Genomic DNA, 21674 nt, shown 5'->3' with positions numbered 1-21674 from the left:
GCTTGTGCCAAGACGGTTCATAAATCTCAGGATGGAACTTTCAAAGAAATTGTATTCGATTACAATAAGTCTCGAACAGCAACTGGTATATGTTGCATTGCCGAGAGTTAGAAACATTGATGGCCTGTATATCAGAAATCAGAAAGACGACTTTATATTCTACCATGCTAGCGGTTGTAACGCATTATATTCTACCATGCTAGAGGTTGTAACGCACCTAAGGTGCAAGATCTTCGAACTGAATTGAAACGTTTGAATAACCATTGTTTGGAAACACTCTCTACAACCGCATTACAATTTTGGAATCAAGTTGCTTCGTCAAATTTCAAAATGGTATTGTTGAATACAAAGAGTTTGAAACTTCATAGCGAATACTGCGACCAATCCAATTCTCATGGAATTGAATATCTTGGCATTAAATGAAACATGGCTTGAAAACAATGAAAATGTTGATGTCCGAGGATACAAACATATCACACAATTCAAAAGACCTTCTGTGCGATCTGGTGGTGTTGCGATATACAATAAAGTTGAATTGACAATATATATGCCACATATTCTCATTACTCTGGATGCAGACTTGCTACGGCAAATGACAGGTACAGATAACTGTGGCGACATTTGTGCAGCTGAAGTTGAAATAAATGGACAGAAGACTTTGCTTGTAACATTCTTCATCTCACCTAATTCAACATTGGAGCAGATTGAAGTTTTCTTAATATCCAATCTAGCGATTTATATGCCAAAGTTTGGAGACACCTAAATTTGTAAGGAAATTCAACTTTCAAAAGTTCCCAATAATTTTAGTGGGCGATTTCAACATTGACGTTAAGAAACCAGAAAATGCTCCATTCCTCGACTTCACGGAATCAACATTCGATCTTAAACTCGCATCAGATCCTAAGGGTGGTCAATCATGTATTGACTTGGTCTTTGATTGCAATGTTAATGGTTTGAATTGTTTCAACTATGTATCCTAATTTAGTTACGACAAACCTTTATTGTTGATTGTAAATGAAAATACCGAACAAAATTAAACTATTTTGTTCAGTATTTTATTAAGCTTAAATTGTATTTTTTCATTTCACATGACGTTGTTCACGGATCCACTTCCGGCTCCATGGAGCCACCATCGATTTTTTTTTTTTTTGCTGATGCTGCATAAACTTGCTTTCTTGCATCATATGCCTCTACTAATGCTAATATCGAAGATGGAATAGCTGTTAATAATATGGATGGTAAATCAGATTCAGAAGTGAGTGCCCCTGAGTCTAATGACCACTCAAGCAAAAGCAACAAGTATTTATAAAGATATTAAGGATAAGTACAGTAAACCCGAAGCCAAGTCAGTGGTAAGCAATGGGTGGTTTAATTAGTTCAAGCATTGCGTTGGTTTCCACAATGTTAAAGTATGAGGTAAAGTTGCCAGTGCCGATTCTGCAGCTGCAGAGAAATTTTCTGATATGTTAGAAAAAATTATTGATGAAGGCCATGAAACAAATTTTTAATGTTGATGAGACTGCTCTGTATTGAAAAAAAAATGCCAGATCGAACATGCATTGCCAAAGAGGAAAAGACAATGCCAGGTTTCAAGCCTTCAAAAGATAGGTCCACACTCTTGCTTGGGGCTAATGCAGCAGAAGATTACAGATTAATACCACTGCTTGTGTACCATTCTGGAAATCCTCGTGCATTTAAGGGCATCAATACAGCCACACTACTCGTGCATTTCCGATCGAACCAGAGAGCATGGATAACAATATCTCTCTTTGAGGATCGGTTTAAATAATGCTTCATTCCTGAGGTTGAAAAATATAAAGACAACGACGTTCCTTTCAAGTTTTTGCTTCTATTAGATAATGCTCCTGGACATCCTAAACATCTAGATGATTTCAATTCGAATGTGAGAGTCATATTTTTACCGCCAAACATGACTTCACTCATCCAACCTATGGATCAGGGTGTTATTTCGAATTTAAAAGCATACCATTTATGCACAACATTTGCTCAGGCATTGTCTGCAGTAGACAATGAGAAAATTTTTACGTTTTGAAAATTACTTTTGGAAATCTTACAATATTCACCACACCATCTTAAACATTAATAAGGCTTGGTTGGAAATTACTAAAAGTTGTTTAAACGGTGCATGGAAGAAAATATGCCCATGGCATGTAAAAGGCTTCGAAGGATTTGAAAATGGCGAATCACATGAAGAGGTTACAGATAAGGTTGTAAAGGTTGCAGAGTTACTTCAGTTGGAGGTTGATGCCAACGACGTGGAGGAGTGAATAGAGGAAAAAGAGAAGGAATTATCTAACGAAGAACTTATTGACTTGCAGGCAACGATAGTGAAAGAAGAAAATGCCGAAGAAGCTCAAGATGAACCAAAGGAGCCGAGACGCTTCATCACGAGAGATGGCAATGGCGAGGTTTGAGCAGATGGATCGTGACAGCGAACGATTCTTAAAAGTTAACAGAGGGGTGAATGACATGCTTGCTTGCTACAAAGAAATCTACAATGAAAAGAAAAAAGCCACCGTCCAGTCATCCATTCATATGTTCTTTCGTAAGGTTGAGCAGCCGACACCTTTTAAATCTCCACAGCACTCAACCTCCCAGTGGCATACTTATCAGCTGAGGACATTGATTCTGGCAACGATGCTCGAGAGGTAAAACTTATAGATATTATGCCTGTTAAGAAATTTTCAAGAAAATATACAAGTGTGATATGTGTTTGTACACTTGAACTAATTACTAGAGCATAAGTTTAGTATAGTATAGTACATAATATAATATTGTCAATTAATCAGTAAATCTTTTAATCTTGTTGAACTTCATTGCCAATTAAATTGTACTTTTAACTATATACATATGTTGTTGTTGTTTGGTTTTTAGGAGCATTAGCAACTAAGGACATATTGCTCCGGAATATGCGGTGGTCATTCCCTAACCTTTCCGCATCCTCCCTATTTGGTGGTGACGGGCTCGAACCCCGGTCTAATCAAGAAGCATGTGGTACTCACTGCTGCTCCTTCCCACCTGGCTACGGAGGCGCCTATATACATATAACGATTTAGATTACGTAACATAAATAATTAGCAAAAATAAATAATTAATACTTAACTTGATACGGAAGTTATATAAAGGGATTTCGTAGATAACACTCGATACTGAAACATAAATATAGCGTTATAACTGTGTTGGGATACAAGTTTAGGGTTTTAATTTTGTACTGAAATTTAAATTTTATTGAAATTCAATCGAAATCATGACTCAGACCAGAGCAGCAAAGCAAAAGGCTCAAGCTAATGGGAGTGCTGTGGCTCAGGGAGAGAACAGAGGGGGGGGGCAGTTGCCCTCTGAATCACAGCCTTTTAAAATGCTATTTGCTTGATGTTTGTGAAGCAGTCAGGTACGGGACATGATACTGCCATGGGGGATGTCTTTGTATTTGCACAATGCAAGGAGTGTAAGGAAATCAGACGACAACTCAACGTTGTTATTGGCCTATATGAGAGCATGAAGGACAGGGTGGATGCCCTCGAAGGATTAAAAGTGAGGGGCCCATCAAGCTCTCAGCTGCCCACACCAACGCCAGAGCTCGCACTTGGGCATCACGCAACACAGCGGCAGCCGACAAGGCAGAATGCGTTGGTCCCAAAGGAACTAGTAGTTGTTGGTGACTCTGTTGTCAGGGAAACGGGGAACATGCTTTGTAAAAAGGATAGGTGGAACAGGACCAGGGTATGTCTGCCAGGGGGAAAGGTTGATGATGATGTTGTAGAGCGGATATCATCTTTTAAGGGCACAAAAGGTGATATAGTTGTACACGTTGGCACTAATGATATTAAGAGTAGGAGACCGGCGGAATTACTTAACAAGTACAGGTCACTGTTGAAAAAAAGCCGTGAATTAGGTTGAATTTGAAAGTGTCTCCAATTCTGCCCAGACACGATAGGAGGGAGTATATGATGAGAGCCCTGTCCATCAATTCGACCCTGGAAAGATTGTGCAAGGCTCAAGGGGTAGAATTTTTTCCAGTCTGGTCTGTACTTGTTAACAGGAGAGACTGCTTCTACAGGGATGGGATACACTTAAATAGAAAGGGTGCAAGAATGTTTGCTGATGCCATCGAGTCAGTGTTAGGTCGGTCAGAAAACTGCTAGATTGGGGGGGGGATACAAGGACTAATAGATTAACAGTAGCCACTGGCAGAGGTGAAAGTGATTCTTGCACTGCTTCTATTGGAATGAGCAGCAGCTTGGAAAATAAGATGCAGGATATTTCAGTCTGCTGGGAGTCATTGGGGTACAAGTATACACATGGGTTGTGTTAGGGTAGCTAAGAAAAAGAACAGGTGCATGTATACTTGCATGTACACCAATGCTAGGAGTTTGGTAAATAAATTTGATGAATTTGAGGTATTGCTCAAAACATCAAGCGGTGGATATTGTTGGGATATCAGAGACGTGGTTTCACACAGATATAAGTAATGCAGAACTGGAATTTAGAGAGTACAACGTCTACAGAAAGGATAGACATTAGCATTAGCATTAGTATAGGCATTGGATGCAAGAAAGCAAGCTTATGCAGCATCAGCCAAAAAAAAAAAACCACTTCCACTTCACCCCTCTGTTCGTTCGAAATACCTGTCCAGCTGAGCCTTAAACTTATTTAGGCTATCAACTTCCACGACAAGGGATGGAAGTCTGTTCCACCAACCAACCACCCGCTGGCTACAGGCAAATTTCCACACGTCTATCCTACATCTGTCTTTCCTCAATTTGAATTTATGCCCTCTCAGGTGATTATTCTGAGCGAGAGGAAGAATCCCATCAGCATTGAGCATGCTCAAACCATTCAAGGCTTTATACAACTCTATCAGATCACCTCGCTGGTGCCTAGTCTCCAGACACTGTAATTTGCAAAACTTAAGCCTTTCTTCGTAAGAGCACCCCTTTGTTCTATTCACTAATCTTGCTGCCCTTCTCTGTACTCGTTCCAGTAGCTCTACATCCTTCTTGAAATGAGACCTCCAGACCTGTATAAAGTACTCTAGGTGTGGCCTGACCATTGCCTTATACAAGGGAATAATCACCTCCTTATCCCTGCTAGAAATATTCCTATATATCATTGACAATACACCATGAGCTACTCTTGCAGCCCGTCTGCACTGCTCAGAGAACTTCATATCTGCCTGAACAACCACCCCCAGGTCCCTTTCATTCTCTACCACTGTCAGTGTAGTACCACAGAGTTGATACGTTGCTCTGGGGTTGCTGTTTCCCATGTGTAGTACTTTTCATTTGTCAATGTTAAACTTTATTTGCCACCTCTCAGCCCATCTGCTCAGGATAGGAAAGGAGGAGGGGTTATGCTATTAGTTAAGAAACACATAAAATCCAAGGAAGTGAAGCCAGTCGACATCGCTGGACAGTGCAGTGTTGGGTCAGTTTGGTGTGACATAAGCATTGGGGGATCAAAATTGGGAGTAGGAGTGTGCTATAAGCCTAATGACTCTGATGAGTATAATAAGAAACTGTACAGGGAAATAGACTGGGCCAGTAAATCAGAGAGTCTTATAATGGGGGATTTTAATTTCCAAGATATTGACTGCAATTTGTGGATTGGTCACTCACACACTAGCAAGGCTTTTGTGGATTTATTGGATGATTGTTTTCTAAATCAGCATGTTCGGGATGCAACTATAGGGAGCAATACTCTTGATTTGATTATCAGTAGTGATTCTTCATGCATTAAGAATCTGCAGATAAAGGAACCACTAGGTGGCAGTGATCACAATGTGCTGAAGTGGGATTTACTCAAGGAGGTAACTACCATCAGGGGTAAAGGGAAGGGTTATTGCTTTCGTAAAGGCGACTACGATGGTCTGAGACAGTATTTAAATTCTATACAGTGGGACCAACTGATGATGTTACCAACAGCAAACTCAAAATGGGAAGCATTCAAAGAACTTATCTTGGAAGGTACTAGGCTTTACATACCAACTAAGAAATATTGTTCAAGGTTCAGGCCTAAATGGATGTGAGATGAACTAATGAGACATATGGCAGAGAAGAAAAATGCATGGGATACATATAAATTAACATGTGACACAGAAGCCTATGATAGATATAAGTTGATCTGTAACCAAGTTACAGAGGAAATTAGGCAGGCGAAGGCAGATTACGAGAAATCTTTGGCAAGGGATGTAAGGAAAAACAGCAAGGAGTTCTTTACTTATGTAAACTTTAGAAGGAAGAGGATGAATCAGATTGGTCCACTTGATATCAATGGTTCAACTGTTCATGATCCTGCTCAGGTAGCTAACAAACTAAATCAATATTTTGCATCTACATTCACACATGAGGAGTTATTCAGGGAGGAGAATGCCATTGATGAAGTAAACACTGGCAGTGAGATAGATGATATTGTAATAATTGAGAGTAAAGTGGAGGAGAAATTGTTGAAGATAAATACAAGAAAGGCACCTGGGGTGGATGGGATCTATCCAGTTATATTAAAGGAGACAGCAAAGGAAGTAAGCAATCCGTTAGCCATAATTATGAGAGCTTCCTTGGACTCAGGAGAGGTACCCACAGACTGGAGATGTGCAAATGTAACCCCAATTCACAAAGGAGGATCAAAGGCTGACACAAGTAATTATAGACCTGTGAGCTTAACTTCTGTTCCAGAAAAAGTAATGGAAGCACTGGTTAAAGAAGCACTGCAGGATCATCTAGACAAGAATTCAGTTATAGCTCAGACACAGCATGGTTTTGTTAAGGGAAGGTCTTGCCTGACCAATTTGATTGGATACTATGATTGGTTTGGTTTTGGTTTTATTGGCGCATTAGCTACTAAGGCTATAATGCGCCAAGACCATGTCATTTATAAAATAATTTAAACTTTCAGTGACCTAATTAGTTAGGTCACTATGTCAAGAAGTATAAGAAAAATGTAGATTTTATAAACGAGTAAAAATATTTATTGACTTTAAAAATCTAAAAATAGCAGACACATTGTCATTGTCGGATAAAATCTGACTGAGTGTATATGGCTCAGTCAGATGATTAAAAGCGGTAAGACGGATACTGCTAAAAACTGGACATTCGATTAAAATGTGTCTAATTGATAAAACTGTGCCACAAGACTCACACATAGGAGGGTCATCAGCCCTCAAGGATACTATGATGTAGTCACAAAAGAATTGGATGCAGTGAATAACTTTGATATTATATATTTGGATCTTAGAAAGGCTTTTGATACTGTTGCACATGGAAGACTGTTGCACAAACTGGAGCAGTGTGGCACTGTTGGCAAATTGTTGCTATGGACAAAGGGATGGTTGAGTGGCAGAAGACATATAGAGAGTGGTAATTAATGGACACTGCTCATTGTGGACTAATGTTATTAGTGGAGTCCCTCAGGGTTCAGTGTTGAGTCCATTGTTGTTTTCTGTATTTATAAATAATATTGATGATGGTATATCAAGCTTAATGTCCAAGTTTGCAGATGATACGAAGGTTGGCAGGGTTGTTAAGGACGCTACTGATGCTATGCTGCTGCTGCTGCTGCAACAGTATCTGGAAATGTTGAGCAGATGGGCTGAGAGGTGGCAAATGAAGTTTAACATTGACAAATGTAAAGTACTATATATGGGAAATAGCGACACCAGAGCAACGTATCAACTCTGTGGTACTACACTGACAGTGGTAGAGAATGAAAGGGACTTGGGGGTGGTTGTGCAGGCAGATATGAAGTTCTCTGAGCAGTGCAGATGGGCTGCAAGAGTAGTTCATGGTGTCTTATCAGGAATTTTTCTAGCAGGGATGGGGAGGTGATTATTCCCTTATATAAGGCAATGGTCAGGCCGCACCTTGAGTACTGTATACAGGTATGGAGGCCTCATTTCAAGAAGGATGTTGGAATGAGTACAGAGAGGGGCAACAAGATTAGTGAATGGAACAAAGGGTTGCTCTTACGTAGAAAGGCTTAAGTTTTGCAAATTACAGTGTCTGGAGACTAGGCACCGGCGAGGTGATCTGATAGAGGTGTATAAAGCCTTGAATGGTTTGAGCATGCTCAATGCTGATGGGATTCTTCCTCTTGCTCAGAATAATCACCTGAGAGGGCATAAATTCAAATTGAGGAAAGACAGATGTAGGATAGATTTGCGGAAATTTGCCTTTAGCCAGCGGGTAGTTAGTTGGTGGAACAGACTTCCATCCCTTGTTGTGGAAGTTGATAGCCTAAATAAATTTAAGGCTCAACTGGACAGGTATTTCGAACGAACGGAGGGGTGAAGTGGAAGGGGTTTTTTTTTTTTTTTTGGCTGATGCTGCGTAAGCTTGCTTTCTTGAGTCATATGCCTCTACTAATGCTAATGCTAATAGTAAAATTTTGAAATTTTTTAAAATTGCACGCTTTTGTAATTTTTCCTGCACATGAGATAAAAAATTAAATAAATACAATAAATAATTCTATTTACATGTTCTTTTTTGATTCAATCAATTCAGCAAGCACAGTACCGAGTGCTGCACAAGCGTGGAGGAAATTCTGACTTACGTAACGTTCTGCAGAACGCAATCCTTATGTAAGTCGAGTAGTTCCTGTATATATATATATATATATTTGAATTAAAAACTGTCAACAGAAAAAGCCATCCAAATACTCACAAAAAATTCTTCCTGTATCCAGTGTCATAAATATAGGTACATTGTCTGCTCTCCACCTAGACAAAAATTAAAATACCAAAATTGTAAAGTAAATCATCACTTACCATTCAAGTTAATACTTAACTTAAGTACAGTTCAATACACAATACACCTTATTTAACCCTCTGTCAGTTACACCCCTTAAAAGAAACACAAGTGACTGCATGGAATGTGTTAGACTGTTTTTGTTTTTATTAAGTTATCTTTTTGTTAAACTGAAAACAGTTTTAAATAATCACAATTTACATAATTTATCCTATGGCATTTGAAATTTCTTGTACTCATCTTCTTTACTCATTTTTTTTACTCATCTTCTGTTATACCTCACCACCCTAAGGGGGTATAATAAAAGACGCTTTCTGGTTTTTCATCCAGCAAACCCCCTTTAGCAAAAGAAAATTTCAAGAAAATATACAAGTGTGATATGTGTTTGTGCACTTCGACTAATTACTAGACAGTAGAAACCATGACTATCGCTGTGTCTATCCGATGTCCAGCAAACATCCTCTCATAACTTGGTATAAATTGAAATTAAAATAGAAAATACTGCATTTTCACCTAGAGAAAACTGGTTGAGAAAGGTACATGAGAGGATATGATTATTTGAAAAAAAAAAAATTGCATAAGAAAACAAATTATAGCATCTATTAGATGCCATGCAACTGCCAAAGGATTTAACAAACACATGAAGTATAGCAGTCTCATTTTATAATTTTGGGAAATGTTTAATATATTTAACATTAACTCTTCACAAAGTGGCTATTGATGTACTGTATTCTAAATTCTCAAATTAAAGTTTAATTATGAATACTGCCTACTAAGGTAAACATGGTTCAATTTTTAAACTGGACCATGTTTTTAATGGAAACTTTTAATAATTTTTAAAATTTTTAATTTTTTAATGGAAACTTTTAATAATTTTTTAAATTTTTAATTTTTAATATTTTAATGGAAACTTTTCAACAACTTATCCTAGAAGCATTATCAACCATTTCTAGCAAAAACTCAACTTCAGTTTACAAACAAATAACCAAGGATAAAATTTATAAAACAAACAATTTATCATAAACTTCTGCTATAAAATTCAGTTCAAAAGTACAAATAAATTCTTATTAATAATAGCTGTGGGGTATATTTCAAAGGAGGTACTGAAATAAATAAAAACTGGATGCATTTTTAGATTCAACTCCTGTCTTTGTGGACACTTTAGCCTCTCTTGAGATGGTGGATGAAATTAAGTCATCAAAATTTGAGCTAAAGAGTAACAATACAGCGTATTCCGTGACAAAATTTTTAATAACTAAGTATGGAGCTTTCAGAGTAAACGAACCCCTTCTGCAGCAAAAGTCGTATACAAATTACTAACAAAATATAGACGTTAGAGATAGAAGTAAAATAAAATAAATATGAAGTGAGTTGTGCGTACTCTAATGCACACATGGCTGTGTGACTGAACATTATTCACTAGATTGGTGTTCATTGTTGGTGCATGGACGAGTGTGGGTTTGCTGCCAGCGCTTGTCGACTTTCAAGACTGTTGATTCCAAGATAGGGCGAAGCCTCATACCCGTGCAGCAATTCAAGGCTTTTGGGCAGCATGATAACACACATTTAACATTTGTGGTTTTGATTATTTGTGGATTATGGCTTTGTACAGTACATATTTTTAAAATTTGCAGGTAGCTTCTCTGCAAGCCTACATTACATTTCCAGCATACCTGTCTCTACATAGTTTTGCCACATAGATGCAGGCAAAGCCCTGATTTGACAGATAGATCAGGGTCTCAGTTGCGCTGAAATACCAATGAAAAGGTACAGTTAAACAGATTATATAAGATAATCCATTACAGACTATTGACATACCGATTAATGTTACAATAATGTACACATTTAGATTTACAAAAATTCTCATCCAGATGGAAAATATTTCTCTATGTCAGTCATTGCTGGAAAAAGTACAACTCCTATGTGAAATGAAATCAATGAAATTGAATGCATACTACAGCAATTTGCTGCCTAATGTCTGCAAGATATCTCATCGGTAGAAAAGCTGTTGAGGATTGTGAGTTTGGCACATGATATGGGAGGAGAAGATTCCAACAATCTCAGCGAAGCAGCAACATGATTCAAAGCCTCAGCTGTTGCATGTAAAGGAATTGACAGAAATTTTGGACACATCTAAGGCTCTGGCTGACAAAGTGTTTGAAAGAGACTCTTTGATGGAACATGTTCAAAAATTTAAAAGGGTACTGTAAGCTCTTGCAATGAGGCCTACAGGGTCATAATAAAATCCTTGTGCAGTTTTAAATTTTCATAACTTCCACTCTATACATGATAAAATCAATCTATAAAAAACATTAGAAATGTAATTTAGTGAAGTTTAGTATGTACTAAGAGTGATTCATTTATTTTATTCTAGTTTAGCAAAAATTTTATTATTATAAATTTTTTTTTGCAGAATTGACCTGTTGTGACTTATGCTAGTAAAATATGGGTGCTTAAAAAGGACGAAAAATCTTTAAATATATGGGAAAGGAAGATATTAAGGAAAATCTTTGGCCCTGTAAAAGTTGGGGAAGAGTGGAAAATAAGGACAAACCAAGAGCTGAAAGAACTGTACAGAGAACCGGATATAGTAGGACTATAATGAGCTCAAGACTTAGATGGGCAGGCCACATCATACAAATGGAGGACAACAGATGACCAAGGAAAGCAATGGAAGGAAGAAGATTGAGAGGAAGACCAAGAAGGTGGGTGGATGACATAGAGAATGATCTATGACAACTTAGGGTGAGACGATGGAGAACAGTGGCCAGGGAAAGAGACAGCTGGAGGAAAATCATTGAGGAGGCCAAGGTTCTACAAGGACTGTAGTGCCGTGGAGTAAGTAAGTAAGTAGGCTTGTTCAAATGGCTTCAATAGAAGAGAAAGTAAATTGAGTGCTGTGGTTAGCTGAGTTAAAGTTTATAATTGCAGTAGAAAAAAGATTTAGAACCCATTGAATTCCCGTGTGATGCATCACACGGGAATTCAATGGTGCTGAAATTTTCTAAAAATTTCCTAACAGATGGATTGATCTCTTGGCCACCACATTCACTAGATTTGAGCCCACTGGATTTTTTTCTATGGGGACATGTTAAGACTATTGTTTATTCAACAAAATATCGCTCTTTAGATGATCTTCGGACTAGGATAACTAATGTGATTCAGGGTTTTATTGAAAATCAACTGGAAAATTCATTTATAGAACTTCAGAATCATATCTCAGTTGTTGAGAATTAACAATCCCAAGTAAAACTGCAATAAATTCTTTCCCTTACCCTTTTTACAGATTGATTTTATCATGTATAGAATGGAAGTTATGAAAATTTAAAACTGCTCAAGGACTTTAAAATGACCCTGTATAGGCAAAAGAAATGTCCATTTACCAAGGAAATTTCCATAATGAGCTTTTAAGAACATTACAACTGTACCTTCTTCAGCTGCAGACTTGTAAGTCACCGTCTTTGGGAGGATTCTGCTTCTCTCTACATCCTCCTGTATCATTGACACCCTCCTTATCTTTTCACAAGGTCACCATCACCAGCGAATAAATTTTTTTTTACATTTTATTTACTCTTCATATAAAACATATTCATGTTTATATTTATTGTTTAATTTGTTGTTTAAATTTATTGTTGTTATAAAAAGAAAGACATTGTGCTTCTTGAATGGGTCCAAAGATGGGTAACTCGCCTGTTGAGATCGGCAAAACGGCGTCCATATGAAGAAAGACTGTTTGGACAAAGAAGTTTTCTATTTTATTTTCTATTTAGCCTATTCAAAATCTAGTTAGGATTGATTAATAACTGCTTTACAATTGTTGTGAGCTTTGTTGTAGGCAGAAAATTACCCGCAGCTTCGGATGCAAGCCGATTGCGATATGCAACTTTCTTATCTTGAACAGCCTTAGCACATTTATTGGAAAACCAAGGTTTAGATAAAGGTGGAGTGGCTCGTAGGAGAAGAGACCATCACCAAGTTGTGATCTGATGTGCTTAGAGGACCACTCACCTCGACCATGTACTTGGAAGGGTTGTTCATGACCAAAAAAAAAAAAAAAAAAAAATCAAAGTGTTGCTATGTGTTTAGGATTGTGCAAGCTCATTACTAATTCAAAAGCTTTAGCATCTCAATCAGATGGCTCTGTGTGAGTAGAAAACTGAAGCCAGCTGGACTTGCAAACATTAAAATTGCCAAGGGAAATGACCTCACTTTTAGAAAAGTTGGACTAGAGAAAGTAGTGTTACAAATAAAGGAAGTCAAAGAGTTCCAAGTGAGATTAGTGGAGTAGGGGAAAACAATAGAGGCAACAGATCAATCTGGCAGAATGGGATACAGAGATTTTAAGCCAGACAAGACTGAAATAATAAACAAATTACCATCTCTGAAAGGGAATATTGGAGCAGATGTGCAAATACCATCTCGGAAGCAAAAGGAATTGTATAGCAAATAATAGCACAACTGAGATGAGCAGTGATCGAATCAACTAATAATTGGGATTCTGTCAGAAAAGGTGGGGCTTGGAAGATTGTAAGTGGAATTGGACATCATTGAGACTGGAACTGAGCCCTTGTATACTTGTGAAATGAATGAGGAAGTGTTTAGGAGGTTGAGCTCTTTTCTCAGATAAGTTTGTTCTATTAGTTTTACTATTCATGATGTATTCAGTAGTAAAGAAAAGTTGGGGGGGATGCTGTGAGAATATACCCAGCTCCTTGACACTGTGGCCTTAACAATGACATCTGCATACTTTCAGATCCCTCCAGTCACTATGTGGAAAAATAGAGGCAGCAAGATTATACATTATATGATCTAAATGCCTCCTAGAGAATTATCAACAGGTTTGGTCTGGTGGACTATCTAGTGGTTGGTCTGTGAACACCATTTTGGAGCTGTGCCCTCAATATAACCTCAACAGACATCAATCATATTGGCCTGATGTAGCCAAGTGGTCAGGAGCGAGAGTGCACAGCACGCATTCTTTGAGTGGACCGGGGTTCAAGCCCGTGACTACGGAATACGATAAAAACATCAATCATACTGCCATGATGCCCAGTATAACCTCAAAAGACATCAATCATAATGCATGATGGAAGAGATGGGGTTGATTGAGCTTTGCTCTGGTGACCAAACATGGTTTTAACCAATTCAAGTCTCCAATAAGAAAACTGGTGTTACTGCACTGGTTGGTGAGTCATGTACCACTTAGTAACATGGCCTGGTAACATAGTGGAATGGCATTCCTCATATGGTGTGGATGCCACACCTCAGCTGCTGCTTATGTTATTTCAAACTTCCCAGTATTAGATTCTCAGGTACCAAGCTCTAGTTGTTATACCTAAGAGAATGTCTGTGACAAGCTTCAAGGACCAAATATGCTATTGTATATAAGTTCATTTTGAGAAAGTAATCAGGGATTTATCCATAAGCCATAAAATGAATTCATTCTAGAAGAGAAGACTATTAAAAAAGTGATTTATGTAAATATTATAAGCATGAATCACTAAATAGCAACAGCACTAATGGCGTAAGCCAAGCAAAAGTTGACTATGAGAAATAACTAGTGAAGAGAGCCAAAAATAGGGACAAGTTCTACTCACACATGTGAATACAAAAATTGTGTCCTCAGTTTATTAAAGTGGATGATAGCTGAGTTGAACAACTAACAATATTTATAGTTGAAAGCCTGTTTAGACCATGGAAGGGGAGTACAAGAAATCAGATATATAACAAAAAAATCAGATTATAAGAAAAAAAAAAAAAAACAATAATAAAATAATGATTTTTATGCATGAACCAAGAACATTTTGTTTCTGTGTATCCGTGGTGGAAACACCACATTGTCAATTCATACCGCCAACCAGCACGTGGCTACAAACATAGTATCCAGTGCCTCAGCTACAATATCACATTGGTTCTCCAGTATATGGATAGCCTATTTAATATGTACAAAACAAATAATAATTACCTGATTTTAATGAAATTTGGGAAAGCTCGACAGATTTTTATAAAAGAGCAAAATAATCCAAGTTATTTTATTATATGCAGATGGACAAAGAAATAACAACTGTCCAATTTTAATGAAAATTTAGGTTGATTCAATAAATCTTTATAAAAGATCCAAATATAAAATTTCATAAAAATTCATCCACTGGTAGTGGCAGTGGTGAGGGGGTTGTCATCATTTCATTCACAAATCCACAATAACCTTCTATCAATCACCTTGTTGTTTAATATCATAGGGAGAAAATTTTTTTGCAAGATCACTGTATAAATTGTTCTCAGCTAAGAGAAATTTTCTGCTCTCAAATCTAACAGCATTCTAAAATTTCTTCTTTTAGTACCCAATATACAGGTACCAGAAGAGAGTAAAATATTTTTAAGAACTGTAACCCTGCATTTGCTCATATCTTTCTGTGTCATATGAGACTAATGACTGGAAATAGTATCTGCTTATGTGTTAAATATCTTCATCCAATCTTTCTCTACAGCAGCAAGAGTTTTCATCAAATTACTTAAAATAAAAGCACTTCACCTGAATTTTAGACACGTGACTGTTAGACTCTAGTAATAAATATATTCTAAATAATATAATCTAATAATATGTTTTGCTATGATTGTTAGACTCTATTAGTAATAGATTCTAAACCCTACACAGGTAAAATGATTTCATTTCAAGTAATTTGATCATGATAATCTATGCAACATGCAACTTAAACATATTATTTTCACATGTATAAAATTTCTCTAAAACTGTCTTGCAGTAGAAAAAACTACTACATAAGAAAACAGTTTCAAATTTGTTGAAAATGTTATCAATTTTAGTTCATAAGATTCTGCAAAATTCACAGTAAGCTTTAGCACTCACCTCATCACATATGATTCACTTTTTTTCCCAATCATCTCCGAATCAGTGGCTTGTTTTTGCAATACTTAACGGTGTTTCAGACCCGTAGATTAGCTCATAATTGATTCAAAACAAGATAAGAATGAAAATGTGTACTCTTATAAAGCCTGATCTTGTATTCTCTATCATTGTTGGATAAATCTATCCATTGTTTATAGACAATGAAACCATTTAAAACTAACACAAACAGATCATATCAAGATACCAATAGTGATAAATTTTACCTTTCTAAAATTACATATGTAGTTAAATTACTGAAACTTTGATTGGCAAAACAGACAAAAACTCCAGCTGTGCAATGGACAAGTTCACAAACTGACCACAATAATTCAATTGAATGTATAAGCGAGCAAACTTAATAAAAGTTACCAATCGAAAACACAATGAAGAACAAAACATCGACAGCAGGAAATAACGATAATAATACTGTATTACTCTTTGATGATCCCAAGATGAGTACAGACGATCAACCAGGAGTTTCCAGAAAACAGACCAATGGAGCTTTTATATATTAAGAAAAGGTAATAGATCAAAGTTGAAACCAGAGGATAAAATTATTAGTTATTAAATTTACAGAAAGAACAATTCACATTTTTAAATGAACACATTTTCTTAAATATATCTGCCCATATTCTTTATTTGTGACCACTGATCTACATCAAGATCATGATTAGTCAGTAGCTATACTGCAGAATTTGGTGAATGGTAATCAAATTTTACCAGTCCATTCATGTTTTAAGTTAACTTAGGTGAGTTCTGGAGACAGGCTAATGGAACTCTAATTCAAAACTACGTTTGACTAGGTTTTAACATGGTTTAATTCTCCTGTCATTTGTTTCACCATAAAGTTAATCTTACTTACTGCAAAATGGCATTAAGAGGGAAAAAAATTAATTCTTCAAGAAGTCACGTTTGAGCAGGGAGATGAGAAATAAGCATATTTGCTGACGCACTTAAAAATTCGAGTTTCTACAGGGAAGACACGTTTCAGATTAGAGGCAGCCGATGCTGACAGCATATATAATTCCAAAAAATATATAAATATTTAGGCATTTTAAATATATTCATATTTTTAATCTTTACTAGATCTTTACTTCACTATACAGATTTTTTTTTTTTTTTTTTTAATTCTTTTACTAAGATATTGTAGGTGGATTCTGAAGGCGAGTTTGGAATCTAAAAAGATTCTTCTTAATTTAAATTCCAAAACTTTACCTAATGTCTGGCCTAAGACAACAATTGGCAGAAGCGAGGATCTGTGTGCTAGTGAGAGTTTTTAAGTTTTAGCTGAAAAGAAAGTAAGATAACACTGGTCAGCATCAATTTCCTCCCTGAAATAATTTCGACACATTCTGTAGGAAATCTGTTCAATGTTCTCATCACCCTCAGTTTTCAAATTTCTAGGTTAATGAGTGACGACCAAGTTGGTTTAATCATCTTTTCCATCTATTTAATTTTTAATTTTTTTTTTTTCCTAGAACATTTGGGAGATTTCTAGAACATTTGAGAATGTTTCTGAACATTCTAAAATATTGTTATGTGTGGAAGAAAGTTCAGGAAACTTTTCGAAGGTTCTAGAACTTTCAACGGAGTTCTCTAAACATTGTGGGCCATAAATAAACTTCTCTACCAGTATATATACAGTGGGTTCCGCACCAAGCAAAGATTTTTGTATTTCAAAAAGTGTATGTGTTTCAGAGAGCAAGTGGTGAACAAGTTAGTGAATTAGTGTTTGTAAACAAGTGTTGTGTGTACAGAGGCATAACTAGGTTTTTGGCGCACTTGGCAAATTTGTGGCTACGCACCTTTTTACAATAATTGGTAAAATCGTCATAAAAAGGCATGTAAATAAAATTATCATAATAAAACTTCTGTGCCAAGTACACAATGTGTCCTGCCGCTAACATATTAAAGTGTTTTACATTTAAGGGTCATCGACAGGCATTAAAAGCATTTTAATTTTCAGATATTAATAAAATTCATGGATTCAATAATATAACAGTGTTTTTATTTTATTAATAATAATTACATATTGAATACTGAAAATATTGGTCTGTGATGACTAAAGTATGATATATAATTTTTACATTGAAGAGATTTTAGTTCACAACAAAATACACCATCTATAGTTGTTCCATTACGTGTAGTATTTATCGAAAGATTTGATGATATGTCCAAGTTGAAGAATGTTTTCATAAATATGCACAACTCTTTTCCAGCCTCACAGTTTAATTGTAAATAAAAAAATTACATTCAATCTGAGGAAAGATTATTTAACGAAAAAAACATTCGAGCCTACAGACCAGTAAGGCTCCCGGAGTTGATGGAATATACCCTATAATCTTAAGAGAGGCGGCAAGCGAGTGCATTGAACCATTGAGGCTAATTATGCAAGCATCACTAGACTCTGGGGAGATTCCCTTGGATTGGAAAAGTGCAAATGTATCTCCCATACATAAGGGTGGCTCTAAAAGAGAAGTTGGAAATTATCGACCTGTCAGTCTGACTTCGGTAGTAGGGAAAATCATGGAGGCAATGATCAGGGGTGGAATTCAGGATCATTTGGATCGAATTGAAATTCTCAAGGATACTCAGCATGGTTTTGTAAAGGGAAAACCGTGTTTAACAAATCTGGTTCGCTATTTCGAAAGGGTCACTCACGAGCTGGATTTAGGGAATAATTTCAACATTGTTTATTTAGATTTCAGCAAAGCTTTTGACTTAGTCCCACATGAGCGGTTGCTTTATAAGCTGGAACAGGTTGGAATCACTGGGAAAATCCTTAGATGGATAGAAGGATGGCTTCAGGGCAGGAGGCAGAGGGTTGTGATAGTGATAAATGGCTATTCCTCAGATTGGGTTGATGTAAGAAGTGGGGTTCCCCAAGGATCAGTATTAGGACCACTGTTGTTTTTAATTTTCATAAACGACATTGATGACGGGATAGAGGGCGTGATGTCTAAATTTGCAGATGATGTTAAAATTGGTAGAGTAGTTAATGATCACTGTCAAGCTGAGCTTCTTCAGAGAGACCTAGATAGACTTCAAGAATGGTCAGAAAAATGACAGCTGTGCTTTAATCCAACAAAGTGTAAGGTATTACACCTGGGAAACAGTAATCCCAAAAAAACTTATTCACTTGGTGGAGTTCAACTAAACCCAGTACTGGAGGAAAGGGACTTGGGTGTTACGATATGGTCAGACATGAAATTCTCTGAGCATTGTAAACAGGTTGCAAGGAAGGCCCATGGTGTCCTATCGATGATCTATCGAACTTTTGCAAGTAGAGATAGGGACGTGATAATCCCATTATATAAGGCTTATGTTAGACCACACTTGGAATACTGTGTTCAAGTATGGAGACCGCACCTAAAGAAAGACATCGAGCTTCTTGAAAGGGTGCAAAGAAGGGTAACTCGCCTGGTGAGATCGGCAAAAGGGCATCCTTATGAAGAAACACTTCGAATATGTGGGTTGCAGAGTTTGGAAACTAGACACCTTAGAGGAGATTTGATTGAGGTGTTTAAGGCTCTGAGAGGCATCAGTAAAATGAATGAGGACAAAATTTTCAAGATTATAAATGATGCTAGAACTAGGGGACATAAATTCAAGTTACGGGGGGAAATGTTTAGATTGGACTGCAGGAAGTTTTATTTTAGCCAGCGAGTTATAAATTACCGGAATAAGTTGCCTTCATGGGTGGTAGAGGCCGACAGTTTGGGGAAATTCAAAGGGCATCTGGATAGTACTTTCGGGTAAGGAAAGCGCATAGGATGATAGGTTTAATTTCCTCTTTATTTATTTTTTATTTTATTTATTTATCTATTTTTTGTTTTTATCATTGTTTTGTTTGAATTTTTTTTTTTTGGCTGGTGGAGCATAAGCCATAGGCTTTCTTGTACCATGCGGCCGTTACTAATACTAAAACACCAGGTGGCTTGAAACCAGATGCATTTTCAAATTAACACTTTTCCCAGTTTCCGAAAGTTTTTTTGTATCTTAAAACCTTAATATTTCTATTTATAAATCCCTTAGCCTTCCAATGATATGCTATAGGTCCATGTTACCCAGTTTATTATGTGAGAAAATTTCCTTGATTACATGTTCACATCTTCCACTATCCGAGAAAAACTACTGCAATATTCAGAGGTTCAAAGACTTTCTCTGTATAAAACTAAGAGGTTTGGTTTGGTGTTTTTTTTTAGGAGCATTAGCAACTAAGGCCATATTGCATATCTATCATGTCACTATTTTTCATCCCCTCCATCAGCCATCTTTCGATGTCTTGTCCCCTTGTAACCTCCAGGTTGCAAGGAGACAAGTTTAGCAGTCACTGTCTCAAAGTAAAATTCCTGCTAACAGATCTTTGCTCTTTAGTTAGTTTAATTTTGAATAATCTAATTTATTATGCCCATGTATTGTCTGTGAACTAACATTCCTGTCCTCTCTTGCACTTGTCTATTACCTACTCTCTTCAGCACCCTTCATTATTTTTTTTTTTCTCTTTATATATAGTTTATTTTTATTCACTTTTTATTGGTGTCACCTTTATAGTTTTTATAACAATTCTCATTACTTTGGGTATTGTATAGGGTGTTGCTGAGTAGGCTGTTGTTATTTGGTTTTTAGGAGCATTAGCAACTAAGGCCATATTGCTCCGGGATATGCGGTGGTCATTCCCTGACCTTTCCGCATCCTCCGTATTTGGTGGTGACGGGTTCGAACCCCGGTCTAATCAAGAAGCTTGTGCTACGCACTGCTGCTCCTTCCCACCTGGCTACTGCTGAGTAGGCACTCAAAAATTGTGGCCATCTCCCCATCGATATTCTCACTACCTTACCTTAGTCTTCCGTTTATGTTTTATATCATTGGGTTTGTAGTTTTGTTTTAGAATTTAACTTCATTAGTATAGATTTCATTCTTAAATTTATGATGTCACTTACCTTTGTAAATTGAAAATTTCTTTCTAATTCTATTATTTCTTTCTCTTTAGGTCTGTTTAGTTTAGTTATTCAAATGAGTAACGAAACATTGCCTACATGTTCAGTAAGAGCATTGCGGTGGTTATTCTACTATTGGTTATATTGTTATTATTCCAAAAAAAAAGGCAAGTAACATTCACATGTGCTTTATAGCATGCTTTTTCAAATAATATCAATAACAGAATTCATGAAAGCGAACTCAGCTAACTCAGGGTAGCAAAAATAGATGCAAGTAAAACATATATGTAATCGCCAACCATCTTACTCCACCTGATTACACGAAAAAAAAGTCCTTTTCACGTTATGAAAAATGATAGCTAATGTATATATATCTACAGGTGCTTGTATACAGTACAGTCTATGCAGAAATTCAAAATTACCCCAAGAAAAATCTGTAAGTAATGTTTAAAGTATACATAATAAAAAATTTTAATATGTTTATATTGCTCACACAGAAACCATAATAGCCGAGCATTAGCATAGGCATATGATGCAAGAAAGCAAGCTTATGCAGCATCAGCAAAAAAAAAAAAAAAAAAAACCGCTTCCATTTCACCCCACCGTTCGTTCCAAATACCTGTCCAGCTCAGCCTTAAATTTATTTAGGCTATCAACTTCTACAACAAACGATGGAAGTCTGTTCCACCAACCAACTACCCGCTGGCTAAAGGCAAACTTCCGCACATCTATCCTACACCTGTCTTTTCTCAATTTGAATTTAAGCCCTCTCAGATGATTATTCTGAGCAAGAGGAAGAATTCCATCAGCATTGAGCATGCTCAAACCATTCAAGACTTTATACACCTCAATCAGATCACCTTTTTTTTTTTTTTATGAAAACCCCAAACACGAAAGGTATCAAAACCTATAGTACTTAGTACCGTGCATGGGTTGGAGGAGAAGCATGGGGGGAGGGGGATGCCGGAAACTTTGCTCTAGAGACTAAACATGGGTTTCACCACTGCAGGTCCCTAGTCTCCAGACACTGTAATTTGCTAAATTAAAGCCTTTCTTCATAAGAGCAAC

At 36.7% G+C, this 21674-nt stretch overlaps 1 protein-coding gene across 1 annotated transcript in view; it reads right to left on the bottom strand.

The window, feature by feature from the left end:
* Positions 1-21674, bottom strand: part of LOC150090508 (uncharacterized) — an 85405-nt gene that overhangs the window by 60073 nt on the left and 3658 nt on the right. The window contains exon 2 of the mRNA XM_090378578.1: positions 8679-8734. Coding sequence (XP_090234704.1) covers positions 8679-8734 — 56 coding nt within the window. The remainder of the gene's footprint in view (positions 1-8678; positions 8735-21674) is intronic.

Source organism: Mastigoproctus giganteus, chromosome 1 (assembly GCF_048544385.1).
Source record: "Mastigoproctus giganteus isolate SK-2022 chromosome 1, ASM4854438v1, whole genome shotgun sequence".
NCBI lineage: Eukaryota > Metazoa > Arthropoda > Arachnida > Uropygi > Thelyphonidae > Mastigoproctus > Mastigoproctus giganteus.
The sequence above is the reverse complement of the archived record's forward strand: the minus strand, read 5'-3'. Positions and strand labels throughout refer to the sequence as shown.